Source organism: Oenanthe melanoleuca, chromosome 8 (genome assembly GCF_029582105.1).
Source record: "Oenanthe melanoleuca isolate GR-GAL-2019-014 chromosome 8, OMel1.0, whole genome shotgun sequence".
Taxonomy (NCBI): domain Eukaryota; kingdom Metazoa; phylum Chordata; class Aves; order Passeriformes; family Muscicapidae; genus Oenanthe; species Oenanthe melanoleuca.
Window position 1 is genome coordinate 19,500,637 of NC_079342.1, and position 25,706 is coordinate 19,526,342.

The 25,706-nt window shown below is 42.8% G+C and overlaps 1 protein-coding gene across 1 annotated transcript in view; it reads right to left on the minus strand.

Annotated features, from left to right (window-relative positions):
- Nucleotides 1-25,706, minus strand: part of TRABD2B (TraB domain containing 2B) — a 261,638-nt gene that overhangs the window by 35,278 nt on the left and 200,654 nt on the right. The window contains exon 5 of the mRNA XM_056498084.1: nt 6,912-7,002. Coding sequence (XP_056354059.1) covers nt 6,912-7,002 — 91 coding nt within the window. The remainder of the gene's footprint in view (nt 1-6,911; nt 7,003-25,706) is intronic.

Here is a 25,706-nt window from a genome sequence, read left to right on the forward strand (position 1 = left end):
ATCAATCCACAGGACAAGTGCAGGCTGGAAACACAAACAAAGTCACACAACCTCACTGTTCCAGCGCTGGGGAGGGGATGCTGCAGCTTTCCAAAGGCTTAGATGAGCCTAGTGACACATCTCACAAAATGACTAACCATCTAAAATTAACAACCATTAATAACCATCTTGGTGAGCCACCTAAAGCCAGCCAGACACCAGCAAGCAAGCTGGGCCAGTTGTCTGAAGATGCCCATGAGCCTACTTTGGAAAAGCCAGTGTTTTTACTTGGAGTGTAGAAGGCATCTGCACAACTGTGTGAACATACTCTGAGTTTTCCACCAACTCCCTCAGGCTCCTCACAACTGAAGATGGGAGAGGATCAGCAACCATCTCATATTAACAATGACCTCTAAAAGCTACTGGCACTGATGGAAGCCAACAACTTCAGTGCAAGTTGGATCAGCTTTATCTCCAATAACTATAAACCAAAATTTTCATCTCATACTCATGACCTGAGGTGAAAAGATCTGCGTTAGCGTTGGCTGGAAGCAGAAAGAGGATGAAAAATCAGCTTCTCCTGTGGAAACAAGAACTCTGAAATTTGGCTTGGAAATAAGGTAAGAACTAGCTCTGAACTTTTGAAGTCTCCAAGGCTCTGTAAGTTTACTATTAGAGAGTTTATGGAGTATGAGATACAGATCTCCTAAAACTGATAGGCTGCAGATCAGCAAAAAAAAAAGCTTAGAAACCTTAGCACTGGCTTCAGGACAGCTCAGCAAGCAAGCTGCCCTTGAGCAAAAAAAAGAAGCAAGCCCAGGTTTCCCCAGAGGCCCCGTTCCCAAAGAACAGAATTATAGAGAATATGAAACAATTTTTTCAAAAGAAACCAGAAATTTTGCCAAGGATAAAATCTGATTATATAGCAAAGTGAATGTCCCACTGGGAGAACTAGTCAAGCATGAAATTCCTGAGAAGTTGTGTTCTATATTCTTACTCCAACACCATGAATTATCTCGTTTTTTCCCAGATTTTTTTTTGTAACAAGTTTCTAAATTCCATTCTCTCAGAAGGTGTTAGTGTCTAAAGGTGGCCTAAAGCACACACAGATACACTGTCCCTAAGTAATGTGCTACTCAGGAAGTGACAGGATAATTAAATTTCTGTTGCTGAGAATTTTTAAGTTGATTTTGCTTCTCTACCACGTTTTGGGGACTTTCTTCCATGTTTTCCCCCTTAAGAGCTACTTTAGCTGGCTCAGACTTTGTGGCTATAAGGTAGACACAGAGACAAGTTCCAAGGGAGGATATTTTAAAGACACACAGGAACATGAAAATGTAATGTGCATATTTTCATGGCTAAGTATTTTAAGCATTGAGTAGTCATATTCTTCAATGCTAGATGAGGCAATAAATTCACCAATTCATGCAGTTGAACCTCATTTAATCCCTATGCACCTCTTACTGTAAATGATGCTGTCAGAGAACCCCCCTGAATAATGGACTCACTTTTCTTCTCATGGAAGACAGCTAGTGATGGGAGTCTGATCTCTGGCTCAGATCAAGTGAAAGATCCAAAGGTTTACAAGAGGTTTAAGAAAAACTGCCATTTCCCAATGGGGAGATTATTCCACCCACATTAAAAAAAAAAAGGGTGCATTTTCCCTGTATCAGAAAAGATGGGATGCAGAATCTACCTCTCTCAGTTCTTTTTATCCTCAATTAATCCAGTTGTTTCCAATTAAAGTGTCCAGCTCTTGTAATATTTTTTTCCCACTTGTGTATTTTCTAAATGAACTTTTACTTATTTCACAACAACTTTGACATTCTCCCTAACACATCCCAAAAATTAACAGCTATGCAGAGTGGAGCAACACTGACCAGCATGAGAAAGCTGAAGCTGTGTAGGCATCCCAAGGAACTTGGCAACTACTGGGAGATTCCTCAGAGCTCTGAGGGCATCTGTAATTTTCTGGGATCTCCTGGGTTTACCAAATTTGGGCTGTGGGGAATGTTATATCAAATATTTTTCTAATTCTGTCCATCACCTTGAGAGGGTTAGGGATCCTGATGGAGTGAAATGGCAGCACCACTGTGTGCATGGAGTGCTTTCATGCCATGGGGAAGGAGAGAGCATTCTAGAGGAGCAGAGACCTCCATCCTGAGACAACAGGGAGTAGCAAAGCCAGGGTCACACCTGCAGGATGCAACAGGAGAAGGGAGGGAGGAAGCTCTTTGCTTCAGACAGAAGGGCAGGAGTAAGTTACAACAGCAAAGACATGTTGCTTCAACTGGGACAGGAAGTGCAGGGGTAATTATTTTCTCCAGCAGAGCCCTGACAGTTTACAATGAACTCTCAAACTCTCACACAAGCAGACAGAAAACTTGTGCTGAATTCTTTGATTCATCTTGAGCTCCCTGATTCAGGGAAGGCAGCTCTGATCCCATCCTCAGAGAGCAGCCTGCTGGAAGTGAGCACTGTGCATGCTCTCCTGGCCCAGAGGACGGTGTGCTGCACGGCAGGGCTTGGCACGGGGCAGAAGGTCAGAGCTGGCTCTGAGAACCCAGCAGAACACAGTCATCATGGACACAGGTGCTTCCTGCACTGATCTTGCAGTTTGGCTGCTTCCAGTTAAATGTGAAGCAGCTGTGGCCCTTTATCTGCTCAAGTCACTGGAATCCATCTAAGGGGAAACTTTCTCCCATCTCCTTCTCCCAACCCCAAGCATGCAGCTCTGTTTTCTGAAGGCAGAGAGGAGCAAGGACAGCCAGTTGGCAAAACTCCACAAAAAAAGAAGTTGCCTTTCTTATCTCAGGGCAAAGCAATGAGATATTGATTCAACCACTAATATTCCAATGCCTTTATCTGGGGACAAGGATGACAGCCAGCAAAATAAGAGACAAATATGAACAGTGCTGAAGGCTGTCACACAAACAGATCCAGGACACTTCCCTCAGGCAGCAAAATGAACAAATTAAGCCAATGTGAGAATAAGTTCTCATGTGTTTATGGCATTGTTCTGCATGATGAATAGAAGAGGGTTTCTTTTACAGAAAGGGATTGAGCTTTAAAGAAGGTGTTTTCAATAGTCAGCTGGTGGAATTCTGGAAGAGGCACAGGAAGGTCAACACTGGGCCACCAGTCAGATCAACAGGAGGAGCCAGGAGATTTCAGAAATCCAGTCAGTAAGAGCTCCCAAACAGCTCCACATCAGCTAAATGTACTTTATATAAACTTTCTTTGCCAGTTGACTGATTCTGGAGCCATCAGACCCCTCTATCAGACAAGATCTCACTTCATTTTTCCCCACTACCTGAGGAAAGGGAGGATTTGGCTCAAATTTGTGCTTTTCACTAGACAACAGAAATGTGAGACTCTAGGTATTCAGTTTGGTTGGCTTAAAGAGCAGCCATTTCACAATGCTTAGCATTTTGGACAGAGGAAGCCAACAGTATTCTGGCTTTACCTAGTCTGTATGCAACTGAAAGCATAAACAGCTTTAGTCTTTGCCCTGTTTCACTCTTCCCAAGGCTTTTCTTTTTCTGATACATAGGAACAGTGCTAGCTATTTTCTACAAAAGGGATTCTCTTGTCCTTTCTAAAACCAAAATGGGTGACAGAGTTTAAACATCATACCAGACTACACTCCACCTATTCATGGTAAAGCTGCTGAATTATTGTTGAACAATAAAGATCAGACTACTAATCATGTCAATAATAGCAATAATCATACTGTTCTGGGAACAGAGAGATTAAAGAAAATGACCATTTGCTTTTTTGGCAAGGTAGTAAGCAGGACATAGCATGAGCATTTTGCTAAAGTTAATTTCATATAATGTGGCTTCTTACTTAACCTGAGAAAAATTGTCCTGCAAATCACTGTCAAGGAATCATTGATATTCATCCAAAACCACCCTCAAATTCAATCTGATATACTTTCAAACATTCTTATGTGCCAGCTCAAACTGTTCCTCTTCATTCTTCTGCATACAGTCTGTCCACAACACTTTTTTTGAGTTCCCTTTGCCAAGACATAAGCATGCAGCTGCTTCAGGTTTTTTTCCAACCCTTGCATTTTTTCCATGTGCTGTCTACCCCCCCAAACTCCACATTAGAATCCAGCTGATCTTCCTTGAACACTATCCAATTTTTCAATTGTCAATGCCAGAATGCAATACAGTGGGCTTGACTCCCTTATACAACTTGATTGGAAGTAAAGCAGAAATGTCTCTTTTGGGCTTGAGCACAGGAGAAATACCTCTTCATGTATGGCTCCACAAGAATTAAGATTAAAATACCTGCACCTCTGTAATCTCTGTAACCAAGAAAACAATTTCTGCTTTTCAAGCAGCTGAAAATTTGTTGAGCTTCTATTTGTTTATCCTATGTATATGTTGTGTATGTCAAAATGGCTCCTCTTCTGGGTCTTTCAAATATTTTTATTTTATCTTTTAAAAAGGAAAGAGAAGATAAAAAAAGGAAGGCTAGACAAAAATCCAAGGCTCCTTAAGACTCTCAATTACAGCAACATGGCAATATAACATAAACATAAACAACACAACAACTATTAAGCTGTTGTGCTATCATGATGTCATACTGTGTTTGGCTAGACTTTTTTTGCAGCTCACCCAGAAATCATAAAATACAAGCTATTCTATAAAAAAAGAGACAAAATGTTTTGCAGCAGCCTCCTCATTTCTCAGAGGGAGCCCCAAGCACTTCTGATAGCTACAGCCCCAGCTACAGGGAAATGACAATACAGTCCCTGATGTGCAGTTTAGAGAGTCTTTTTTTCTTCTAAAGGCAGAAAGCTGTTTCCTGTGAATATATTTAAATGCTCTTTATTCACAATTTCTACAGTTTTCTGCTGCTTTTGCACATTGAGTAATTCAGTCTTGTGGCAACTCTGGACTTTTTTGCTAGGCAATTTATTTTTCTTCCTTTACTTTCATCTAGAACGGCAGATCCACCTTATCATCAGACCACAGGAGGCAGAGCATCTAATCACAGAGCATCATCACAGAGCATCTTGTGATGATCCTTGTGGGGGGCAACCATAACTTTAACAAAGTTCTGCATGTTCACTGTTTAGAGCAGACCCCACTGGAATCAGGGTTCTAGTCCAGACAAACCTGCCCAACATGATGTTCTGGAGCTGGGAACACACACATTGATCTAGGCAGCGCCCAAGCCCTCTTGCTTTCAGGTGCATTTCCCCCAGGAACTGAGAATTTTAGGGAAGGCATGAACAAGAGACACTGCTGCCAAGGTAGGGGAATGTGCACACAGAGGTGCCCTACTCTGCAAATAAGTGAACATTAAGCACTGGCTTTGAGTCAAGTTTCCTGCCCCATCCTTTATTTAAAGTCTGTGATGATGTGTACAGACATAGCCTAACACCAGAGAGCAGAGACTATTCTTGGACTTCTCTCACACTACTGCATCTTTAGTTCTTCTCAAGGGCTTGCAACAGCCAATAAATTAATAGTTTCACAATTTCCAGTTGAAACACTTTTCATGGGAAGATGATACTTTTAACTAAATGAAAATTGCTGAAGAAAGCATCTGCTTCCCTGAGTGGAAAGTTTCTTTGTCAGAAAACTAGGAATGGTACAGCTTGGCTCTTCTGCCATAGTTTGCTTGGTTTTTCTGTTTTGCTAATTTTTTTTTGTTTGGTTTTAGCAAAAAATTTCCAGCTCCAGACTATTATAGTGTTTACTGCTCTTCCCTACACCATGTTGACTTTTCTCCCCCTGCCAAAATGCTTCTTAAATCTCCTCTGAATATAAGCTCATGCTGGTGGTGTTTAACAGCCTTTTCTTCCTCTTCCCCCCATTGTTATTTAAGACGATGCTTTTATTGCTCAACAGATTCCAAGAAGCATTTAGGATAAATGCTCTGTCAAAGAACACTTATGTACAGTTGAGCCATATTATATTCTATATGAATCACTGCGGATGTTTCCCAAACAAGGTTAGATCAGCCAGATTTTCCAACTAGATTACACACAGCTTTTTCAGACATGCTCTGCTACCTCTGCCATTAATCCTCCTCATTGAGACTCACCTCGGTTTTGGACCATGTCATGTCTGCCCACCAGGGACAGGAGCATGCTGCTAACACTTTCTCCTAATGAGGATAACAATCCTATGACAGAGTAGCCTTGGCCAAATTTTATCTGCAGAATGTAGGGGAAAAGCTGATTTTGCAAAGCTAGAAGGTCTCTCACCAGCTCTCATAGTTTTATTGTCTGTGATTTCTTCAGACAGAGACCTCATTTAAACAGCCAGGAAAAAGAAAAGTCTATGAGATGAAGAAAGTCTGTTTTGCCAGCTAAGGATAATTTTGTGCCATATTTTATTTTATACTAATGAAGATTGCCAAGAGCCTGTTGATCAGTCCTTCTTGCTTGCTTTACTTGACCAGATAGATGGAGAAGCTCAGGGAATACTGAATTGCTCTCTACCTGCCCAACACACTTTCAAAGGTGCATCTGCTACAATAAATGTGGTCCTTCTGGAAAAACTGAAATTCCACCTGAAGAACAGCAGCCTGACAGAGAGGCCTGCAATGGAGAAGCAACAAAAACCCCACGGAGAGCAAAAGGAGAAACAGCTCTGGGGGAAAATGAGCTGAATGAGATGTTTCTTTAAAGAAAACATGGCACTTCTGAGCTGGTATAATGAAGCAACTGTGATATAAATAATGTCCCCAAGCGGAAAAAACCCACAAAAACACCAGCCATTCAGACTCCATATGTTTCCAAACTCACACAATGGATGCTTTACAATGAACTTTTTGTCTGGAAATTGGGTGGGAAAGGGAGGTTCCTCACCCACCTCCTATACTAATGCAATAATCTTGCTTAGTCACAGAAAAAGGGAGAGAAAAAAGGAGAGAAAGTGATTAATAATCTGTGGGCAGCTGCTTACTTTCCAATTGGTTGTCCAGGAGGGGTGTGCTCCACTTCAAATCCTGCTTGTCTCAGTACATCAATCACAGTGTTGTTACCCAGGAAGTGACCTAAAATACAGGTAGAAAATAGCACTGTCAATCAAACCACTACTCTCACTCACTCGAGTTTCTCCTGTTGGAACAGCAGTTTTTGGAGACAAGGGTACCAAAAATTAGACCAGAGGAAGGGAGAGCATACAGCCCAAACACTTTCTTCTTCCACCTTATTTATCCCTCCCTCCCCTCAAATGGCCAAGGGACTGGGTGCATAATAGGAAACCTAGATGGATTGCTAGTCTTCCCTTCCATTGTGACCATTTTTAGTATGCACACTGATTAAATAAATTTCCAGCATGGAGATCAGAATGACCCTGCAGTGGCAAAGGGATATTCGTAGGGCTGTGACTCACAGAACAGAACAACTTACAACCTCAACCATCACTGCTTATGGACATCTGCTAATGAAGAGACTCTGAAGCTGCTATACTGCATGTTGAGCACTTGTCTGACTAAAACCACAGTGATTCAGGAATTGGCTCATCAGCCATTCAGCCACCTGCACAGCAGGGCTGGGAGGAGCTGGGATGGTAACCTTATCTCTCTCAAAACACGAAGATTTAGTCCTGTAATTCAGGGCTCTTTGTTAGAAGTGTAAAGGTCACATTCCTATTCACAGAAGTAACAAGGAGCCCAGTAAGTATTGCAGTGTGTACAGGCCTTGAAAGAGTTTACTTAAGGGAGTCCCATACACTTGAAGTCTGAACCAAATCCCAGCAGAGTCAATGGGAGCCCTCAAAGGGCTTTGGGCACAGACTCAATAAGGCAGTGTAATCCAGCCAAAGCTTTCCACTTATTGTCAAAGTCCCACACTGTTTGCAGGATGGGTTGGAAATACAAAGTAAGGAAGCAAGAAGTCTATAAACAGATTTATTAAAATCCACATAGCACTGTAACCTGTCTCCAACAGCAGCCATGACTGACACTGAGGAAGGACAGAACAATCCTCCTCCATTATATCCATTATTATCCACTAGCTTGCAGCTCTGCAGGGCTGGGTGACCCCCATTTACAGCCAGGTCATTGCATCTCACTGCCAGCCCTGAACAGACCGAGCATCAGGAATGTGCTCAAGCCTCCATGTGCCCTGTGGCATCTCTGAGGAGGGAGTTCCACCACAGTGTGGGCTGTAAGAACCCATTCCCCTGGTTTGCTGCTGCTGCTTGGAGAGTGTGTGCTTGCCTGAAGCACAGAGAAAGTGTTTGCAGGAGCTGTGTCTGACTGCCTGCCCCGCAGCAGAGCCAAATGCCTTGCACTGAAAAAAGCCAAAGATGTGCCCCTTGGAGTCCCCCTCCAAGGACACCACTGTGCATGGAGCCACCAGCAGAGTCACCCTGGGGATTCTTCACCCACACTGCACGAGGTCCTGATGAATTTGAGAGCATTCAGCCCCCAGGATTTGCTCAGCCTGCACCCCGTGCTCCTGCTGCCAACAAGGGCGCTAACTTGCCTCAGTTGTTGGAACGATGGAGCTCTATGGCTTTGAGTGCAACTTGCAAGTGCTGGTAAGAGCTTTTAGCCAAAAGACATTTCTTTAAATGATTAAATGTACATTTGCAGAGTCCTAGTGTGTTCCAGGATTCCTCCACTTCCTTTTAAGAAAACTCAAAATTTGATTTTCCCCTTTCTAACTTACTTATAACAAAAGCCAAAGCAGCAAAGAACAGTCCCAAAAATGTGTTATACACCCTCAGAGATTCAAGAAATGAGACATTTGTGAATGATTAACTGGATTTGATCATATCCTGTTTTTTTATGCAGTGGCCAAGGCAAACAAAGGTCCCCATTCTGTCACTGGCAAAGTGACACTGAGGAACCAAAGTCAAAGGTATCAGAGTCTGAGATGTTTCCGAGTCCACTTTATTTTCCCAGAGCCAGAGCCTTAAATGCCAAAAGATTTCTTAATGTAAATAATTGTCCTGAATCCAGCAAATCTTTGACAACATGACAGCACAAGAAAAACCAATTTTAACTCTTTTAAACCCAGGGAAGAAAGTAACTATACAAAAGCTCTGACTCCTCATCCCCACAATGGTAGGTCTGTCACCAATGCCAGCTCCTCAGTAGAGCCTGCACGTCCCTTCAAGTGATGGATGAAGCCAAAAGATGGCAATTCCCATTCCTGCCCTCTGTGTGGATGCCATGCTGAAAGCTGCCAGCCTCTGGGACTGGTGATCTGCTGTGCAGCATGGCAATGGGGCTTTTAATGTTGCCTTTCCTAACTGGAAGGAATGCCAGCTTCCATTTAAAACCCCTAAACTTCAAATTCCCAAATAAATTAAAATCTAAATTACAAATATCCATGTGAACATCATAGTTATTTCATTGTATGTCCACAATCCAACACATACTGAAATATTTTGAATGCTCCAGTTCAACCAAGAGAACAGAAATAAAAATAAATAAAAAAAATCAAAACCAAAATCCAGCTTTGGGCTGACCACCAAATAATTCTCCATTCCACATATATCAACAGAGCCCAAAATTTTAACAACTCCTAGGAAATGGCATGAGCAAATCTTTGCAAAACTTAACCCTTAGACTCTGCTTAAAATTTACCTGTTTGTATTATCCCACATACATCTGGGTAAATTATTGCTCATATGTGCAGAGTATGCAGTAACTGTCATACACTTTATAACATCAGTGGATTTAATTTTTATTTATAAATATAAAATAAATGAGCTTTATATATGTGTGTGTGTGTGTGTGTGTGTGTGTGTGTGTGTGTGCATCTATGCTTCTGCTTAAATATTTTAAAAACTTCTCTTCTTGGCCTCAGAAAAACCTCAAGAAAGTATAACTACTGAAAATTTAGTGCATCTAGAGACATATCAGACAGGTTAGAGAGGCAAGGGAATGATCTTGCATTTCCATCACTATTCCCTCTTCAGTCTAAACCTGAATAAACCATTCCTGGAGTATTAACCAAATTTATCTTGACAGCTGATGAAAACTGGATCCGAGAGGTCAGAACATCAGCTGCCTTGGGAAATTCATGGAAGTGGAAAAGGAGAGAAAGCAGACATAAAAGGTTTTCTACAGAGGGACCTGAAGAGAAAGTCTGTGCTTGGGCATGGAGATATGCAGAGCAGCCACCCTTAACAGTTTAAGATTAAAAATGCCCAGGTGTGGATGCAATCCTTCCACCCTCTGAGGAAAGGGAGATACTCATGGGGTTTGCTTGAGGACAAGACTCAGTGCTAAACACAGTCATTTTGTAGTCTGAACACAAACACAAACACAATGGAGTGGTCAGTGTGGCTGCTGCACTTAAGAGGGGGTTTCTTACTAAATTTGATGAGGTTAAGATTATTCTCCTTTCACTCACATCTTGTTTTTTCGAGACAAGGATCCAGAGACATTGGAGGAACACATTATACACCATGGCTGCTAACATTAATCATAGACCTTCCACCCTTGGTTTGCTTTTTTATTTTTAATTAAGAACTGTGCTTTGGACTACACAAAGCAGATCCATGTAATGTGTTCCCTTATCTCCCCAAGGTTTCATTTTTCACTGGAAGAAAGAAAGAATAAAACATCAATTTGGGTTTTTTAACTAAAAAAAATGTAAAAAATACGTGAAATATATGTGGTTTCCTTAAAGCATGTCCATGCACAAACACACTGCTGAAAGAATGCACTTTCTTCCTTTCTTAGTGGAATATCCTGAAGCAGACAGAGAAAGACACTTCTCAGCCAACTCTTGACAGCCATGCATTTTCTAATTGACCACATAAACTAAAGCTCTCCTTTTCCATTTCAGGCATCCTAGTGACCCTCATCAATAACCTAAGCATCAGGTTGCATCCCTTAAAAGTTAGATGACCTTGGGTGTTCCTACACAGAAAAATTATAACCGTTGTTTTGATGACAGAAGCAGAAAAGATGTTTTTAAGCAAATGTTATGTACTTTATCTAGGTTTAGAGATCTACTACAAATTACTTTGTCTATTCGCTTCGCAATTCTTTGTTCCTTGGCTTAGAAGGATAACGGGGTACAAAGGAGCAGGAGATAATTCCCTCACAAAGGACCTCCATTGCCAGAGCCTTTGAAGTCGTGCTAAAAAAGCCTTGCTAGCCATTAGCTGACACACAGCAGAAATCTGAACTGTTTCCATGCACACTACAAGCAGAGCTATTTTCTGCACAATTAGTCATAAAAAGGGCCAATGTAAACTGTGTCGGGAGGTCTCAATTCTTTACATTCTCCACGCAGTGAATCAGACATTATGTATAACGTTTTGTTGCCATTTAGACCTTGGGCTGCTCTGCAATCAGGCAGCCTCTATTCCTCCTTCTCCCTCGATGCTGATTCTCAAGCCCCTTGGCAGCACCACAGTGTTTATGGTAGGAGGGCTTCACAAGAGTTAGTGTAGGGAAAAATGCAAAGGGCTGAGAGCTGCCCCTGCACAGTCAGGGTACTTCATGGTTCCTTTACCCGCTGCCTCCAAAACTGCATCTCCATTTCTCTTACTCTACAATGGTCAATGCTGAGTATTTTGGAAACTGAAAGATGAATTTGTCAAGATGACACTGTAGTAAGGAGCAAAACCAAACACTCCAGGCAATGATTTTTATCTGAATTTGCTAATTTCTCCACTATAACATTCCAATCTGACCCAGAGGTCTCTGGGTAACAGCAGGAATTTACTGGGAACCACATGCCATCCCACATTACTCTCTTCTGACATGATAGATGGTCCAGACCCATGGTGGGCAATCAGTTTTGTGGATAAAACCCTCCAAATTTTTAATTCCCTTTCGCTCCTTGTCCATCATCTTCCTTTGCTAATGAATAACATGCTTTAAAAACTGGAGGCTCTTCAGTCTTCTTCATGATGACCCTCACTTTGTTCTTGAACCACTTTCTTCCTTGAAATCTCACTCCAGTGGTAAGGATGTCTTGAATAAGTATCTTGAAAGCACTTTGACACTGAGCCAATGCTGGCTTTGTGCAGATCTTGCTTTTGCAAGTTGGATCTTGATGTATCTGAAAGATTCCCCCCAGCCTGACTACCCCTCTGATATGATGTTATCTTATCAAGGAATGACACCAGGTAATGGATTAGGTGGGTGATGTGCAGCACCTAGGCATGAGTATAATGTTAAGAAAGCCTGAATTTGTTGATTTTAAATTTTACTGATAAGGAGAACAAAATTCATGCTTGTGGGGATCCAACAGGAGAATTTTCTGGAAATGGCTTGAAGGACCCCAGTTGGTATGAAATAATGTGAGCCATACCATGCCAGAGGATGGGACATGCAGCCCTGCCACAGCAGACCAGATCTAACAAAACAGAGGCTGGAGTTCAGGTTTGAAACACGAGCTCTGCGGGTTTTCCAAAGAGAAAGGGACTATCAAAGCCCCACCTTCCAGAAAAGTCTGTCACCCCAGGTTTCTGGCTTTTTCTCTGCTTCAGGACACGGTTTTGCACTTGGAAATTGCAGCATTATGCAAAAAGCTGTGAAGGAGAGCTGGAGATGCAGGGAATGAACTTTCCTCCTCCCCTGTTTGGCAGGAGTACCCGAGCCCAAAGCATGCCTTAAAAATACTCTGCACAATCACATGCAATGGTCTTGTAAAGCAGGCTTTCATCACAGACTCCTTACATCATGCCACCCGTTCTCCAAGCAGATGGAGAAATCATTTTCCCTCCTGTTTGATGTTATTCTATGCAGTTGTGAGGAACTGACTCACAGCCACTTCTGGACAGTCACGGGAATCAGAGCAATAACACATAAAAAGCCAAAGCGTGCAGCACATCCAACGTCCAGCCATCCTCCCATGGCTCCCCTTCATTCTTTTCTTGCATGTAATCACCTCTCTCCCCTCTCACCCAGTGCACTTACAGAACAGGCTCTGGAGGGAGAACGGAGAGATGAGGGGCCAAAAGTTGAGGAGGTTATTCCAGATTGACGCCAGGCTAATAGAGCACAGATTTGTGCTTCCCTGGGGTGTCTCTGAGATCTGCTGTGCAATTCTATACTTGGAGCATCTCAATCTGAAGGACAGGCAGATTCCCACAGACTTCTATTTCCTTGTTGCCCCCAAGTATAATCAACTCCTCCATGTCTCTCTGATCTCCCTTTCTGAGCAGCCCTTCTGTTATCGGTATGGAGATATTGTTGAGGCACTCAAATGTCACACCATGGAAATCCTTCTCCAGAAGCACCCTGGTGTGCAATGCACACTCCTCAACAACTCCTCCCTCTGTTTCCAGTCTCAATGCAGTGCCATAATGTGAGCTCAGCAACTCAGTTCTCTGCTGTCTTTGAAGTCTTGGAGCACTTTCCCTAGTAGACTTGCCCTAAACATATGTGGTAAATAATAAATGATTTTTTTTGGGGAAAAAAAAGTGCTCCGTTTTCTTCCAAGTCTAAACCAGCTGTTTCACTTGTGTTAAGAAAAACAACACAAGCAAGAGACAAAGTGAGGTCACCTCCTAAGCATCTCCTCTGGCCTCTGTGTCAGCTTGTAGCTCCCTCAGACATTTCCACATGAAGTGACTGGTCTGTGCTAATGAGTCTCACAGGAGATGATGGCACCTCCACAGAGCAATTCAATCCAACATCTCAAATACTAGGTCTGGGAAGAACATGAGCCCTCTGTGCAAGTCTCTTTCCATCGACCATGTGAGCCTAAGGATCTCCTTTAGCCCTGGTGTCTGTCAGACACGGCATGGTGACCCACCAAGCCACCCTGCCACTGCCCAAAGCTCCTGAGCACTGCACACAGCTCATCCCTATTCCCCTTTTCTGTCTTGTCCCCCACCTTTCTTGTCATACTGGAATTTGAACAGGACAGGGAGCTGTGCTGATCAGGCCTTTGGCTGATTATAGGGCTATTGGGGCTTATTCATATTTTTGCTTCACTTATGTGGCATTAGAGGAGTTTTCACAGAGAGAAGGTCCAACACAGGGTGACTATTTCAGCACGTATTCTTAATGAAAACATAAGATCCCTTGAGAGTCAAACAACAAAGCCTGAATATGTGAAGTGTTTATTCTGCAAAATCTATTGGTTGTGTTTGCTGGTATAAGCTGCACCAACTTACTAGGGCAAAAATGTGGAGGAGGCAAATTATGTGGGCAGGGCTGAAATAGAAGTTTGATTTACTTAGTCTCCAAATTTTACTGTGAGTAAAGGCAGGGCTTACTCAGTCTGAGATGCACAGAGAATGGTTACTGAAGGAATGCAGCCTCTTTTTTTACCCAAGGTGCCTTATTAGTGGCTGTACAGCCTTGCTGGAGTGGACAACCCTCTCCCACCTGAACCACAGTTATCAGCTCCTTCCACAAAAGCTGCTGCCAGCCCCCTGGACAGACAGTGCAGGGCAAGCAGCCCCTGAGAGAAGTGTTTCATATCCCATCACAAATCCTCTGAGCCATCCCCAGTTAGTCTGGAATGCACGTGGACCTGCCTGCCAAAGCCAGGCAAAGGTCAGGATACGGGGGAGAAACTGGATTCCCTAACTCCTGCCTTCCTTGCCAAGGAGGAAACTGTGAACACAGCACTAAAACACCTCAAGGACTTGGTGCAGTCTGAGCTCAGGGCAGTTTTGGGCCTTGGAAAAGCTCCTCAATCAGGAAGACAGCTTTTTGCAAGCAGGGTATCTCACTGAACTTGTGGAGGCACCTCTGAGGCCAAGCAAGAGCAGACCACGTGGGACCTCAGCTGCTCTCAGCACACAGCCAGAGTTATGAAATGCAGCACCTTTGCTTGGCTTTGACAAAGCCTTCTGGCAGCTAATAAGGATGTACTAAATGGCTTCTTACAATATGGCTCCTACAATATACTGTGTCCACAATGTAATCAAGTCTGGTGTGAAGCTGCACTTCACTGTGTTTGCTTTGAACCTGCTTCCCCCAGTTCCCCTAGTTTGCACAAGACAGCTCTAAACTGAATTGAACAAAACTGTAATCTGCTCTAGTATGAGATCAAACCATCCCAGGAAAGTTAGTTGGGGGCAATGTCTGTCGAATCTGTGAAATTACTTCAAAAGACTACAAGAAGAGCTGTCATTTTCTGTTTGAAAAGCACAAATCAAAGCTCCCAGTTGGCAGGACACGGATCCCCGCTTGTTCTTTCTGGTTTTGACCTCTCAGTCAATTATTCGACAGACTACTTTGCTTTCTTCATCCATTCCAGGAGCCCCTTTCTGGTGCTTTATTTGGATTGTGGATGTCTCATAAGTGAAAAACGTGGTGATGCCTTGGCACAAAACAGAGTGATTCCTCAGCAAATTGCCAGTTTATGGATACAGGACAAACTCCTTGCTGGAGCAGACAGCACTGATGGTTTCTACCTGAAGACATGGAAAAACAGAAACTATTTCACCAAACTTTTTTTTAAAAGGGAAACTCTTCAAGGAAACCAAAACTGAGCCTCCTTAGTCAGGATTCTTATATCTATAAAAAACTTCACAGTGTTAGGACTGTCTGCGGCTCGGTCTTTTCCAGCTGGCCACTGGATGTCACTGTTGTTGCAGAAAAACATCCCTGAAAGTTCACAAATGAGGCTGTGAATAAGGTGAGGCGTCACCCCAACCTGGAAATGGCCTTTTCTTCCAGGTTAATCAGCACAGTACTGATGGTAACATCTGGAGGCTGCCCAGCCAGTGAAACACCTGGAGGCAGGACACCCTCGATGGTCCCCATCAGCAGCTGAGGGCAGGTCCTCCAGGGAGCTCATGGACCTTGACTCACCTGTGCCCAGGTGTGTGTCCCCTCCTCTTGCTGGATGCCCTCTGGTTTTGCTGAGACATGTCCCTGCTGAGCACAGCAAATGTGACCTGGTCTCCAGTTTGGACTCAACCTTTTCCCTTGTGCCATCCAGAGGAGCACACTGCAGCAGGCATGATTCCAGGCTTGTCCTTGATCATGGATTAAAGGCAATTACACGTAGTGCTGCTCTGTGGTTTCAGCTGGCGCTGCTCTAAAGGCAGTTTGGTGCAGCTGTATGACTTGCTAGCGTTGAGCTAATTGCTCCATGAAAACTGCTCTGTGCTATGTAGATCATTTGCCACTTCACAAGCTACACCAGGCATCTCCAAATCCATTCAATGCCACAGTGCAAACCTGCCCCAAAAGACCATCCTCAGCCTTATAATTCAGCTAAGGATTCCTTTGCAGCACCTTTGCAGTGAGCCTTGCCAGTGCAGACAAGGGGCTTTTCCAAGGAGTGCTGTGAGGCCCTAGCCTGAAGTCCTTCCCACAGAGGGAAAGCAGGAGAAACAAGCCCCAGGAGTCCACAAAACACACTCAGATTGGGGTCAGATGCTGCTGCTGTGGCATTCCAGGAGTTGAAAACTCAGAATTGTTTCCCACCTTGCACTCCAAGCCCAAGGCTTGCTACTTGCCTGTCCTGACATTGGGAAGCAAACCCCAAAAAAGGGCAGATCACACCAACAAACTTTTGCCATGAGGAGAAAAGGAAGGCAGGAAGACACTACAGACATTTGTGAAGCTGCTGAATATGATATTACACCCTGAGATACACGTGGTGTTGGAAGAGATCTGGAGCACCCACATCTGGAGCTCTGTCTCTTTTGAAATGCAAAGCATGCCAAGGATGTGGAATAATAGAAAACTGGGCTAGAAAGTACCCATTTTAGTGTATCTAAATGTCATAAACCAGAATCAGCTCTGCCTGGGCATGATGGATCAGATCAGCTTTGACACTAAGGATGTTGGCATAAATCAGAAAAAGGATCTCCAGAGGACACTGACAGCGTTAGGAGATTCCATGGCTGTGTATTTTCTTAATTACTTTTTCATTCTATAAAAGCAAAACAGAAGAAAGAAATGCTTTGTGAAGGACTCACAGTCCTTTGGCTAAAGGTCCTGTGGTGGGAGGACAGGGAATTTCCAGTAAGCAATGGCAAATGCTTTACCAGAAGGGTCAGTAAATCTTATCTGTCAGAGAGACCATCTGTGTAGTGGGAAAGGAACAGAACACAGTCCTGCAGCAGTCAGAGATTCTCAGCTGCAAAGGTGCTGTATGAACACCTATCATAACCCAGCAGACATGAGCTTCTTCCTGCAAATACTTCCATTTGTAAGCTACTCTGGGCATGCAAACAGCTGCATCAAGCCCCCACATCCCCAAGGACAAAGGATATCTTGCTCAAAAATGTAAAATTTAACTGACTAAAAGTCTTGGAAAGCTCTATTTCTCAAGTACTAATTTGTATATGCTATGTTTATGGAGAAGTTCTTATTACAAATACATTCTGTATTAGACTATCAAATGTGTCTCTACATTCCACTCATTACTAGTTATTTTTGTGAGTTTCACCTACACAGATCTATTCTCAGCCACATGGCCAAACATCCTGACTAGTTTCAATTTAGGGTTTTTTCTATATAAATACACAGAATTTCTATATACATCCATGTTTTCAGCAAGCAGAAATATTTGATTTGAGTCCCCACTGCTGTACTCTGGTTTTACACTAGTGTAAACAGCAGTGGTTTCCACTGTTATCTCCTGCTTCCCAGCTGTTAACACTGGGGAAAAGGAGCAACAATGAAGGCAAGCACAATTTATCTGAACATCCCCTCATAATATTGGCCCAGGGAGGAGACTTCTAGTGAAACCAAAAAGAGGGAGATTCAGTGCTCCTGTGAAGTTTTCCTGATACAGCTGTCCACTCCGACACATGGTCACATTCAAAAGCTGACTAAGTTATTATGGAAGTTCTGAAACCTCAAAATATACACAACAGATTTCGAAAAACATTGTGGTTGTGTGGGTTCCAGCGTGCTTGAGGAACATGTCAAAACCCAAACAAACAATCCCCACCTTCACCCCTTTCTGCTAACACACGAGTGTGTGAGCACATCACCAAGCTTGCAATTTGTACCTCTGTTATTCACAGCCTTCATTAAAGAATAACAGCCCCTGCTTCAGTATCACGAGGCAAAATTGTTCGCACATGTGGATCAAACAGACACACCAAGGCTGCACCCTTATGGTTTGTGAGTGACAAGCTTAATAAGATTATGCTTGATCTTTCTCTTAATAAAGCTGGATGACATTCAAGCAAAGCCTGTGTTGTTTTTTTTTTAATGGTACATTAAGGGAACCCAGAGTTTGGCACAGCTGGAGGCTTGAACCATCGAACAAAACTTGGCACTGCCAGCATTCCCTTTCGATCTCAGACCCCACATAATGAATATTTATATCTATATATACAGACACACACATATATTAAATACCTATCATTAGCTGGTCAAGGTCAATGCTCTAGGTAACAGAGCTGGATGTAATACCAAGAATGATGATGGGTCTTTTTTTTTTTTTTCCTGTGTTATGAATCACACAAATTAAGCAACCCACAGTTTATAGAGTCTGCAACATGATGGACTGCTTTTAAACCACACATACCGAAGGGAAGGAGAACAACTCCAAGAAATTACAAAAGCGAAAGAGAAGTGTCATCACCTTACTGTTTAAACTTGAGCACAGCAGAACACGGAGACTCCTGCTTAACTTTAATAACACCAGCAGCCTCAGCCGGCTCCAGGGAAGCAGTCATTTGCTTGAGATAAGTCAGGGCTCGTGTGTTTGAAGCTTTATGGGTTAGCAGCTAAATAGTGTTAGCTGAGTCACACTGATTTAAACCATCACTGCAACTGGCCCGAAGATTACAGAAGACAGTTCACGAAGAAATCACTCAGAGGAAGAGGAATTACTGAATTTATATTGGGGGACAAAATCATCTATCTAATAGAAAAATAATCCCTCTCCAAGTATGACTTTATTTTTTAAAAAGGAAAGCTTCCATAAGGACAAGTGGAACACTCCCATCTTCTCTTTCCCTCATCTCTGTTGGCTGTGCCCTCAAGCTGAGTGTCTGTGTATTAAGTACCAGCTCTACAGATAAATCAGCAGGTCTCAGGATTAAACAGAGAATTTATGATGGAGCTGGTATCTAGATGTACACAGGGTGGGGATGGTCTAGACTCTGTAATTCATCTGCCAAAAAAAAATTTTTTTTGCTAGCCAAAATATTTCCCAAATTACATTAGGAATACTGATGAGGAATTTAAGAGTACTGGAATACTGTCCTTTGCTGTTTCCAAAACAAAACAAAAATTTTAAATCCCAGTTTTATTTCAAAGCATGCAGCAATGATTTACTGAAATGGAATATGCATACATATAATTTCAAAAAGAACACAAACATGGACATTAAATTAAACACTTTGCAGAGCCTGAATTTTCTTCCAGGATTTTGTTTTGGTGAGAGAATGAAAACGTTTTTGTTCAGCATTGACCCAATATAATTTTTCCTTCAATCATCTGGTTCAGCCGACAAAACATGACTTAAATCATTCCCACTGCTCCAGACTGAGTCCAGGTCTTGTTAATGTGGATGAATTCCTGATCCTCAGCATCTCTTTTTCTTGAGATCTGCTTGCAATACCTTAAAGCCTGAACATGGTGGTGGGACCTTCCCTGGCTGTTAAAGTCAGATCCAGGGACAACAGGTTCAGAGCCAAAATACCACTTTGCAGAGTCCCATCTTCTTCCCTTAAAGTCACTAACAAGACTCCCATTGAATCCAAGGAAGCTGATCAGAGATTTAAGCTACAGAAAACTACATGAGGAAACAGTGCTTCTTTCCTCTTCAACTCACAGCACTCCATTTGCTTCTGGGGCTGCAAACCTGTCCAGTCTAGTTCTTTACTTTCATTTACAATGCTTTAAAGTTTCTCCTTGTGTGCAACCTGACCAGAAGCTCATTGAATTCAATGAAAAATGCCTAGAAGGTATCTGCTTACTTCCAGCTGGTTTGAAGACACCAGAGCTCCAGAGCACTAAGCACACGCAATTACAGGTGAGCAGAACGTGAACAACAGACAAGATCCTCTTGCCACTTGCCTCTGGTGGCAAAAGTGTGCCTTCTTGAAGGCACCAGCCCATAATTATCCAGATAAATAATTATCAGCTCCTTTCAGTGGATCAAACTGAGATAAGCCTGACTGAAGTAAGAAATTCATTGCTGGCCCTACTGGCATTTATGCGCCTAAACCTTGCAGAATTTTCATTCAACTGAACTCCACCTATGATCTCCTCACACTATATTTTGGCTGACTATTCTGGGCTGTTATATAAGCCTTTTGGCACTGGCCTATCCTAGATTTCTCCCAACCTCCACACTTCTTTTGACAGCCAAGTTTCTGCAGGAAACAACACACTTTTCATTGAGGCCAATTAGCCCAAGAACGTCAAAAGAAAAAAAAAATCAAAAGGCTTTGGGTCAGTGACAAGAGCAATAGAGAGGCCAACAAAATGAAAGGGACTCATTCTGAAAATGTTTTTAACTAGTCAGAGCCAATTCCCAATGGAGTGAAACAAGAAAAACATTCCTTGAGAGATTTGAGATCTGTCATGAATTCCCAAGGCACATGAAGAAGTCTCACTCTCCCCTCTGTCTCTCATTCCTCTCTGAGTACATCATGGGCTCCAGAAGGAGGGTGATAAGTCTGTACATCACCCACCCACTGTCATACAGAGGATGATAAGAGATCTGTACAGTGGCCCCAGACATATGAAGACAATGAACCAAGGGTTAGGGAGTCCTACAGTAATGTTCCACCGTTTCTCATATTTTTGGGGGAAAACCATCAGAAATTGAAATTCTATTTGATAATATTTTCTTTGTGTATGAGATCCTGGGACTCCTTCTCTCAAGAAACACTCACTTGGAGTCCTTGCTAAGTAAGTTTGTGTCCCTGCTGCTCCATCCTTAAAAGAAGCATAATCTGTTTTCCTCCCAGAAGGACATATTTGTCCCATTACGTGCCTATATAATGATAAATTTGGTGATGACTGAACTTTGGAATGAACTTCAGGATACTGTAACCTCTGTCTTTCCCACCATCACCACAATGCTCATCACTGACTCCACATCCAGGATGAGGAGCCCCAACAGAGAAGCAGACACCTCTTTTTCCAGACTTGGAGACATCAGACTCAGACTTGTCAGTACTAGAACCAAAGCTCACCTTTCAAGTTGTTTGAAGTATGAATTCAAAGGATTACTAAATATCAATCTTAGAAGGAATAAGGCTTCTATAGGGGGGAAAAACATTGGTTTCCAGCTGAGCTTTATTTAATGACAGACTTTGCACTTCCTAATCTGTTTGGAAAATAAATGCCACATGGCATGTTAATATACTGAGCAAGGGACAGTCAGGGTCACAGCAAATAATTCATAATGACATCTTTTGGGTTAGATTTTATGACACTCTTTGTAGGACAATGCCACGAGCTGGTCTTGAGTATTTCACCATGAGAACAAAATATTCCTCCTGACATCTAGCTCTGTGTTCATGGGTTCATTTTTTCTGATGATTAATTCTGAGTTCATGTAGAGTGTGTTCAAGATTACACGGATTCATATTCAGTTGACCATATCTGAGAGGATTATTTTAGTGTGCCCCAGTTTATGGCCCATGAAACATGATCCCTCTTGTCTCTCCATGTCTCTCACTGTGCCAGCAGTACTATTCTAACCACCAGTGCTGGGAACTTGTATTATCAGAATAAAAGCAGAAAACAGCTATTTTTCTCTATGAAAACCAGCTCTCATTCAGTGCTTTACATTTGCTTTGCTCTCAGAGCCAACAGCCAAGCAGAAGACATCAACATATCAAAATGTTTTGAAGGAAACGCCCTTAAGAACAAATCTTCATTTTGGGTTTGCCACAGTCTTGACCACTTTTGGTGCAACTAGCTCATATTTCTGCTGTTACTAGGGATACTAACCTGAACAAGATGAAAGAGTAGAAACACCCTGATGCCACCTGAAGCCATTGTTTGTGACTCTGAAGAGCTGTGACATATGGATTACACTGGAAGGTGTTTCCATCTCTACCCAAGAGATTGGTGCTGGCAGCTCTGTGCTGATCCTGGCAGCCAACAGGCAGATGTGCTGTCTAATAGTTTTGGCAACTTCTGACTATCTTTCCTATCATGGCATCATTATCTTGAGCTGACTGCCAGCTGGCCTGAACGGTGCTAGATACATGAAACGCAGAGAAGCTTTCAACTGACAACACCCTGTAAATTATACATAGCACTGTTATTTCATGTGCAGCCCCCAAAGATCTCAGAGCAGTTTAAGGACAGGAATCAGGTCCAAAGCTGTGACCCTTGCTTAACAAGTGTTAGCTAATTAGAAAGCTGTCCTATTGAAATAAGCAGAGTTCCTCAAAGAAGTCTGTTTAATGCGCAGCTGCACAATTTAAAAAATGAAAATAAAAGTATTACTTACACTGGGGTTGTTTCTCAAAGCCACAGTTCTACTATATCCCCTTGGTGCTGTACCAAAGTAACAGAAATATGGAGCATTCCTATTCAAGGAAACCCCATTCCTGGTCAGTAACACAGTTACTTTGGAACCAACAAATAATCATTTCTCCAGATCTTCAGCCAACCTACAATACACTTATGTTTTGGTAAGTGGCCTAAGTTCCCACAACTCAATAGCTGAACCAGAACTTCTGCTGCACACAACCTCGCCTGAACCAACAGGCAACACAACCTGCTCGTGAGAAAGAGATGGATTTGAAGTAAAACCTTTTAAGTAAGATCCCTGCAGCAATGAGCCGTAGTAAGCTGCTGCTGCTCAGTATCATTGCTGCCGTGCCCAGGGCTGCTGGGGTTTTCTGTGGGGATTATCAGGCATCCCTTCCCTCACGTGTCACTGCGGCGGCTCGCAGAAAGCAGAGGTTACATACACGGTTCTGCTGGAACAGAGAGCGCCTTTCACAGCCCCTCGGCAATTTTATTTTCCTTTGACTGATGCTGTCAGCGCGTTATCTGAAGTCTGTCTCAGAGCAAGGGCTCGGTGAGAGTGTTTGCATTGCACTTGTGCATTACACTGCACCCTGCTCGGGCACCCTCTGCCCATCACTCAGCGAGCCCCCTTCCTGATCGCTCCACTGCCTTTTGGACAAAGCCCAACTCCAGCCCTCTGAGCACAGCACACTCACAGAAGGAAAGATAAGTCTTTTTCACTTCAGTTTTCAGCTGAAAGTCAGTGAGTTGTGCGGTTATTGGCTATTTTTTAAAAATAGAGATTTTCTGTAAATACGAGGCTTGCAGGAAAGATCAGAACCTACTTTTTTTTCCCATTCATTTCAAGGAACTTCAATATGCAGCCTGAAGAATGCTTCTTTTGCAGATAGGAATGAGACTACTTTTCTAACTAATAAATACAACACAAACACTTTATATGTGTATGTGTTTTACATCAGAAGATCCTGAGTACAGTACTGCTATGCAGTAGCAAATCAAGCTTCCTTTTTGTTCTTGTCTCTGAACATTATTACTGTGGTTGATATATTCATGGAATTCCTTAGCTGATCACAGAAAAGAAAGCACACCTTTACATTGACTAACTGACAGTCTATGACAGTGAACAGCAAGGAATACTTTGTGCATCTGGAATCAAAGTGGAAATGCATCTCATCCAATTTTCCAGGAAAGAAATTGGCCAGGACATCAGAGTACAGAGTCTCTTTGCTAAGTGTGCTACTGGAGCATTACTCACAGCAACTCCTGCCCAGGGTTTGTGAGTCACCACCAAAGGGAGGAGGGACCTCACCGTCCCCTGACAGCGCAGGGGGGACGGCCAGTGCAGATGTACAAGGTAAAGAATTACTCCTGAGCTGCCAAGAGCTCCACCAGCACTTGGTTTTCCCTGCCATGGCTTGCTTCCATCTGTGGCTTGTGCCAACTGAGAGCAGTTAATGGACAGCATGAAAGAGATTTGCCAGCCCGTGGCACTGGAGTGGCAGAAGTCAGAGGCAAGGACAGCACTGCCACAATAAGAATTTGTTTCCTTTCCATTGCCAAGCTCCTTTTCCATAACACTGCTTTGCTTTATTCAGCATCCAATACCTGGGCCCTGAAAACTAATAATACTAACAATTCCACATCCACACAAATGCAGATGTACTACATATACAGGTACAAAAAGCATGTATATATTTTCCTGTAGAGGAAATATGGTATTTATGCTTTGTAAGATGAACAAGGAGAAAAGAAAACCAAGAATTCTGGGCTATTGCCCAAACCACACAGCTTTGAAATCAGCGGTGCATTGAAAAAAAACCCCACACAACAAAAAAATCCCTATGCTTCCTTCCAAGAAAAGTGTCTAAGTTTTCCAATTTGTTTACGACTGATGTCTACCCACAAGAGACTAAATTCTGGGCTGGATGAGACTGGACTGGCATACAACACCAAAAACCTCTCCTTCCTGAACTGGGGAACAATATCTTAAGTGTTTGTACATGGAGGCAAACCTGGTGTTGCAGAACTTTTTCCCCAAACTGCTCTATCTGCTTTTAATTTCCAATGAATCAGCAAACACATCTGTAGGCTACTACTCTTCCAGACCAATGCTCTTAATTTTTTTATTCTCAGAACTCATCTCTCTTTTCCTGACACCTGCTCACTGCTCCCTCTGAAATACAGCCCAGAAGTATTCAAGTACTCAGAAGTATTCAAGTTTCTTTCTCTGGAAGTCTCTTAGCTCTGATTTTAATTAAATTGTATTGTGTGTGATGTAGAAACAAGTGAAGTTAAAAATGTAGTAATTAAGGTAACTTGACTCTCTAACAGAGAAAGACAGGATCTACAGCAATCTCTAAATGCTTCATGTAGGTGAGGAATGTGATACAGTTCTGCACAGAAACAATATCCAGATGATGCAAATACAACTGCATTATCCCTAATTGCCCCAATCTTTAAGCAGTACCTAACTCTAAGAGTCTGTACTAATATTAGTGTCATTTCTCTGGAAAGCTCAGTTATTGTCTACCACAATGGAAACAATCCTTAGTATCAGCTATATCTTTGCTCAGCTTTGAGCCAAGGAATCACTTTGGTGAATCCTCCCATAAGTCCCTAGGTCCCAGATTTGTTGAGATATTGAAAATAGACCTAAATTGCAAATACTATCACTTCCCACTTCCAGACTGCAGGCTCCAGCCCAGAGGCTGGGTTTGGAAAAATCCTTGTCTGTACCCAAGGAGCTCTGAGGGAACGTCACCTACTCTTCACATCCCACTACTATTTTCCACTTTAAGCCATCAGGCAGTTGTTTTTCCTCTGAGCCAACACCAGAGGTGTTGGATTTGGCTAATGATGCTACTGCAAACTCTTCTTTGGTCAGGACACCAGGGCCAGGCTCCATCTGAAGAAAGGACGTGGCCTTCCACCTGCCAGTCACCGCTGGGGACATTGCCCAAGACCTTGCAACCTCCAGATCAGAGGTGGGACTTGCTGGTGGGGAGGTCTCCATAACAGGACAGCAGCTTTATGTAGCTCCCTGCCATCCTCCTGAATACAGTCTCCAAACATTACTGTGCCATTCATGTTGGTTTTTTTTTTCATTTTACAGCAGAGGAAAGAATTGAACTATCCTCATTTACCCAAGGCATAAAGAAGATAAAAAACTTGGCCCAGGACCAATAGGTGGCCAGTAGCAGATAGGAATAGGAACACAGCTCTCCTGAGACTGATGTCCTGAGCTCTCAGAGGATGCTCTGCACACTCAGATGAAGCATGGCCTGATAACATTATGTATGACCATTTCCCTGCTTATGCTGGGGCCTTTCATCTCTGAGACTTCACAGCTCTCGCTGTCCCGTGTTTAACCTTGAGCTAAGCAGATAATTTATGGCCAA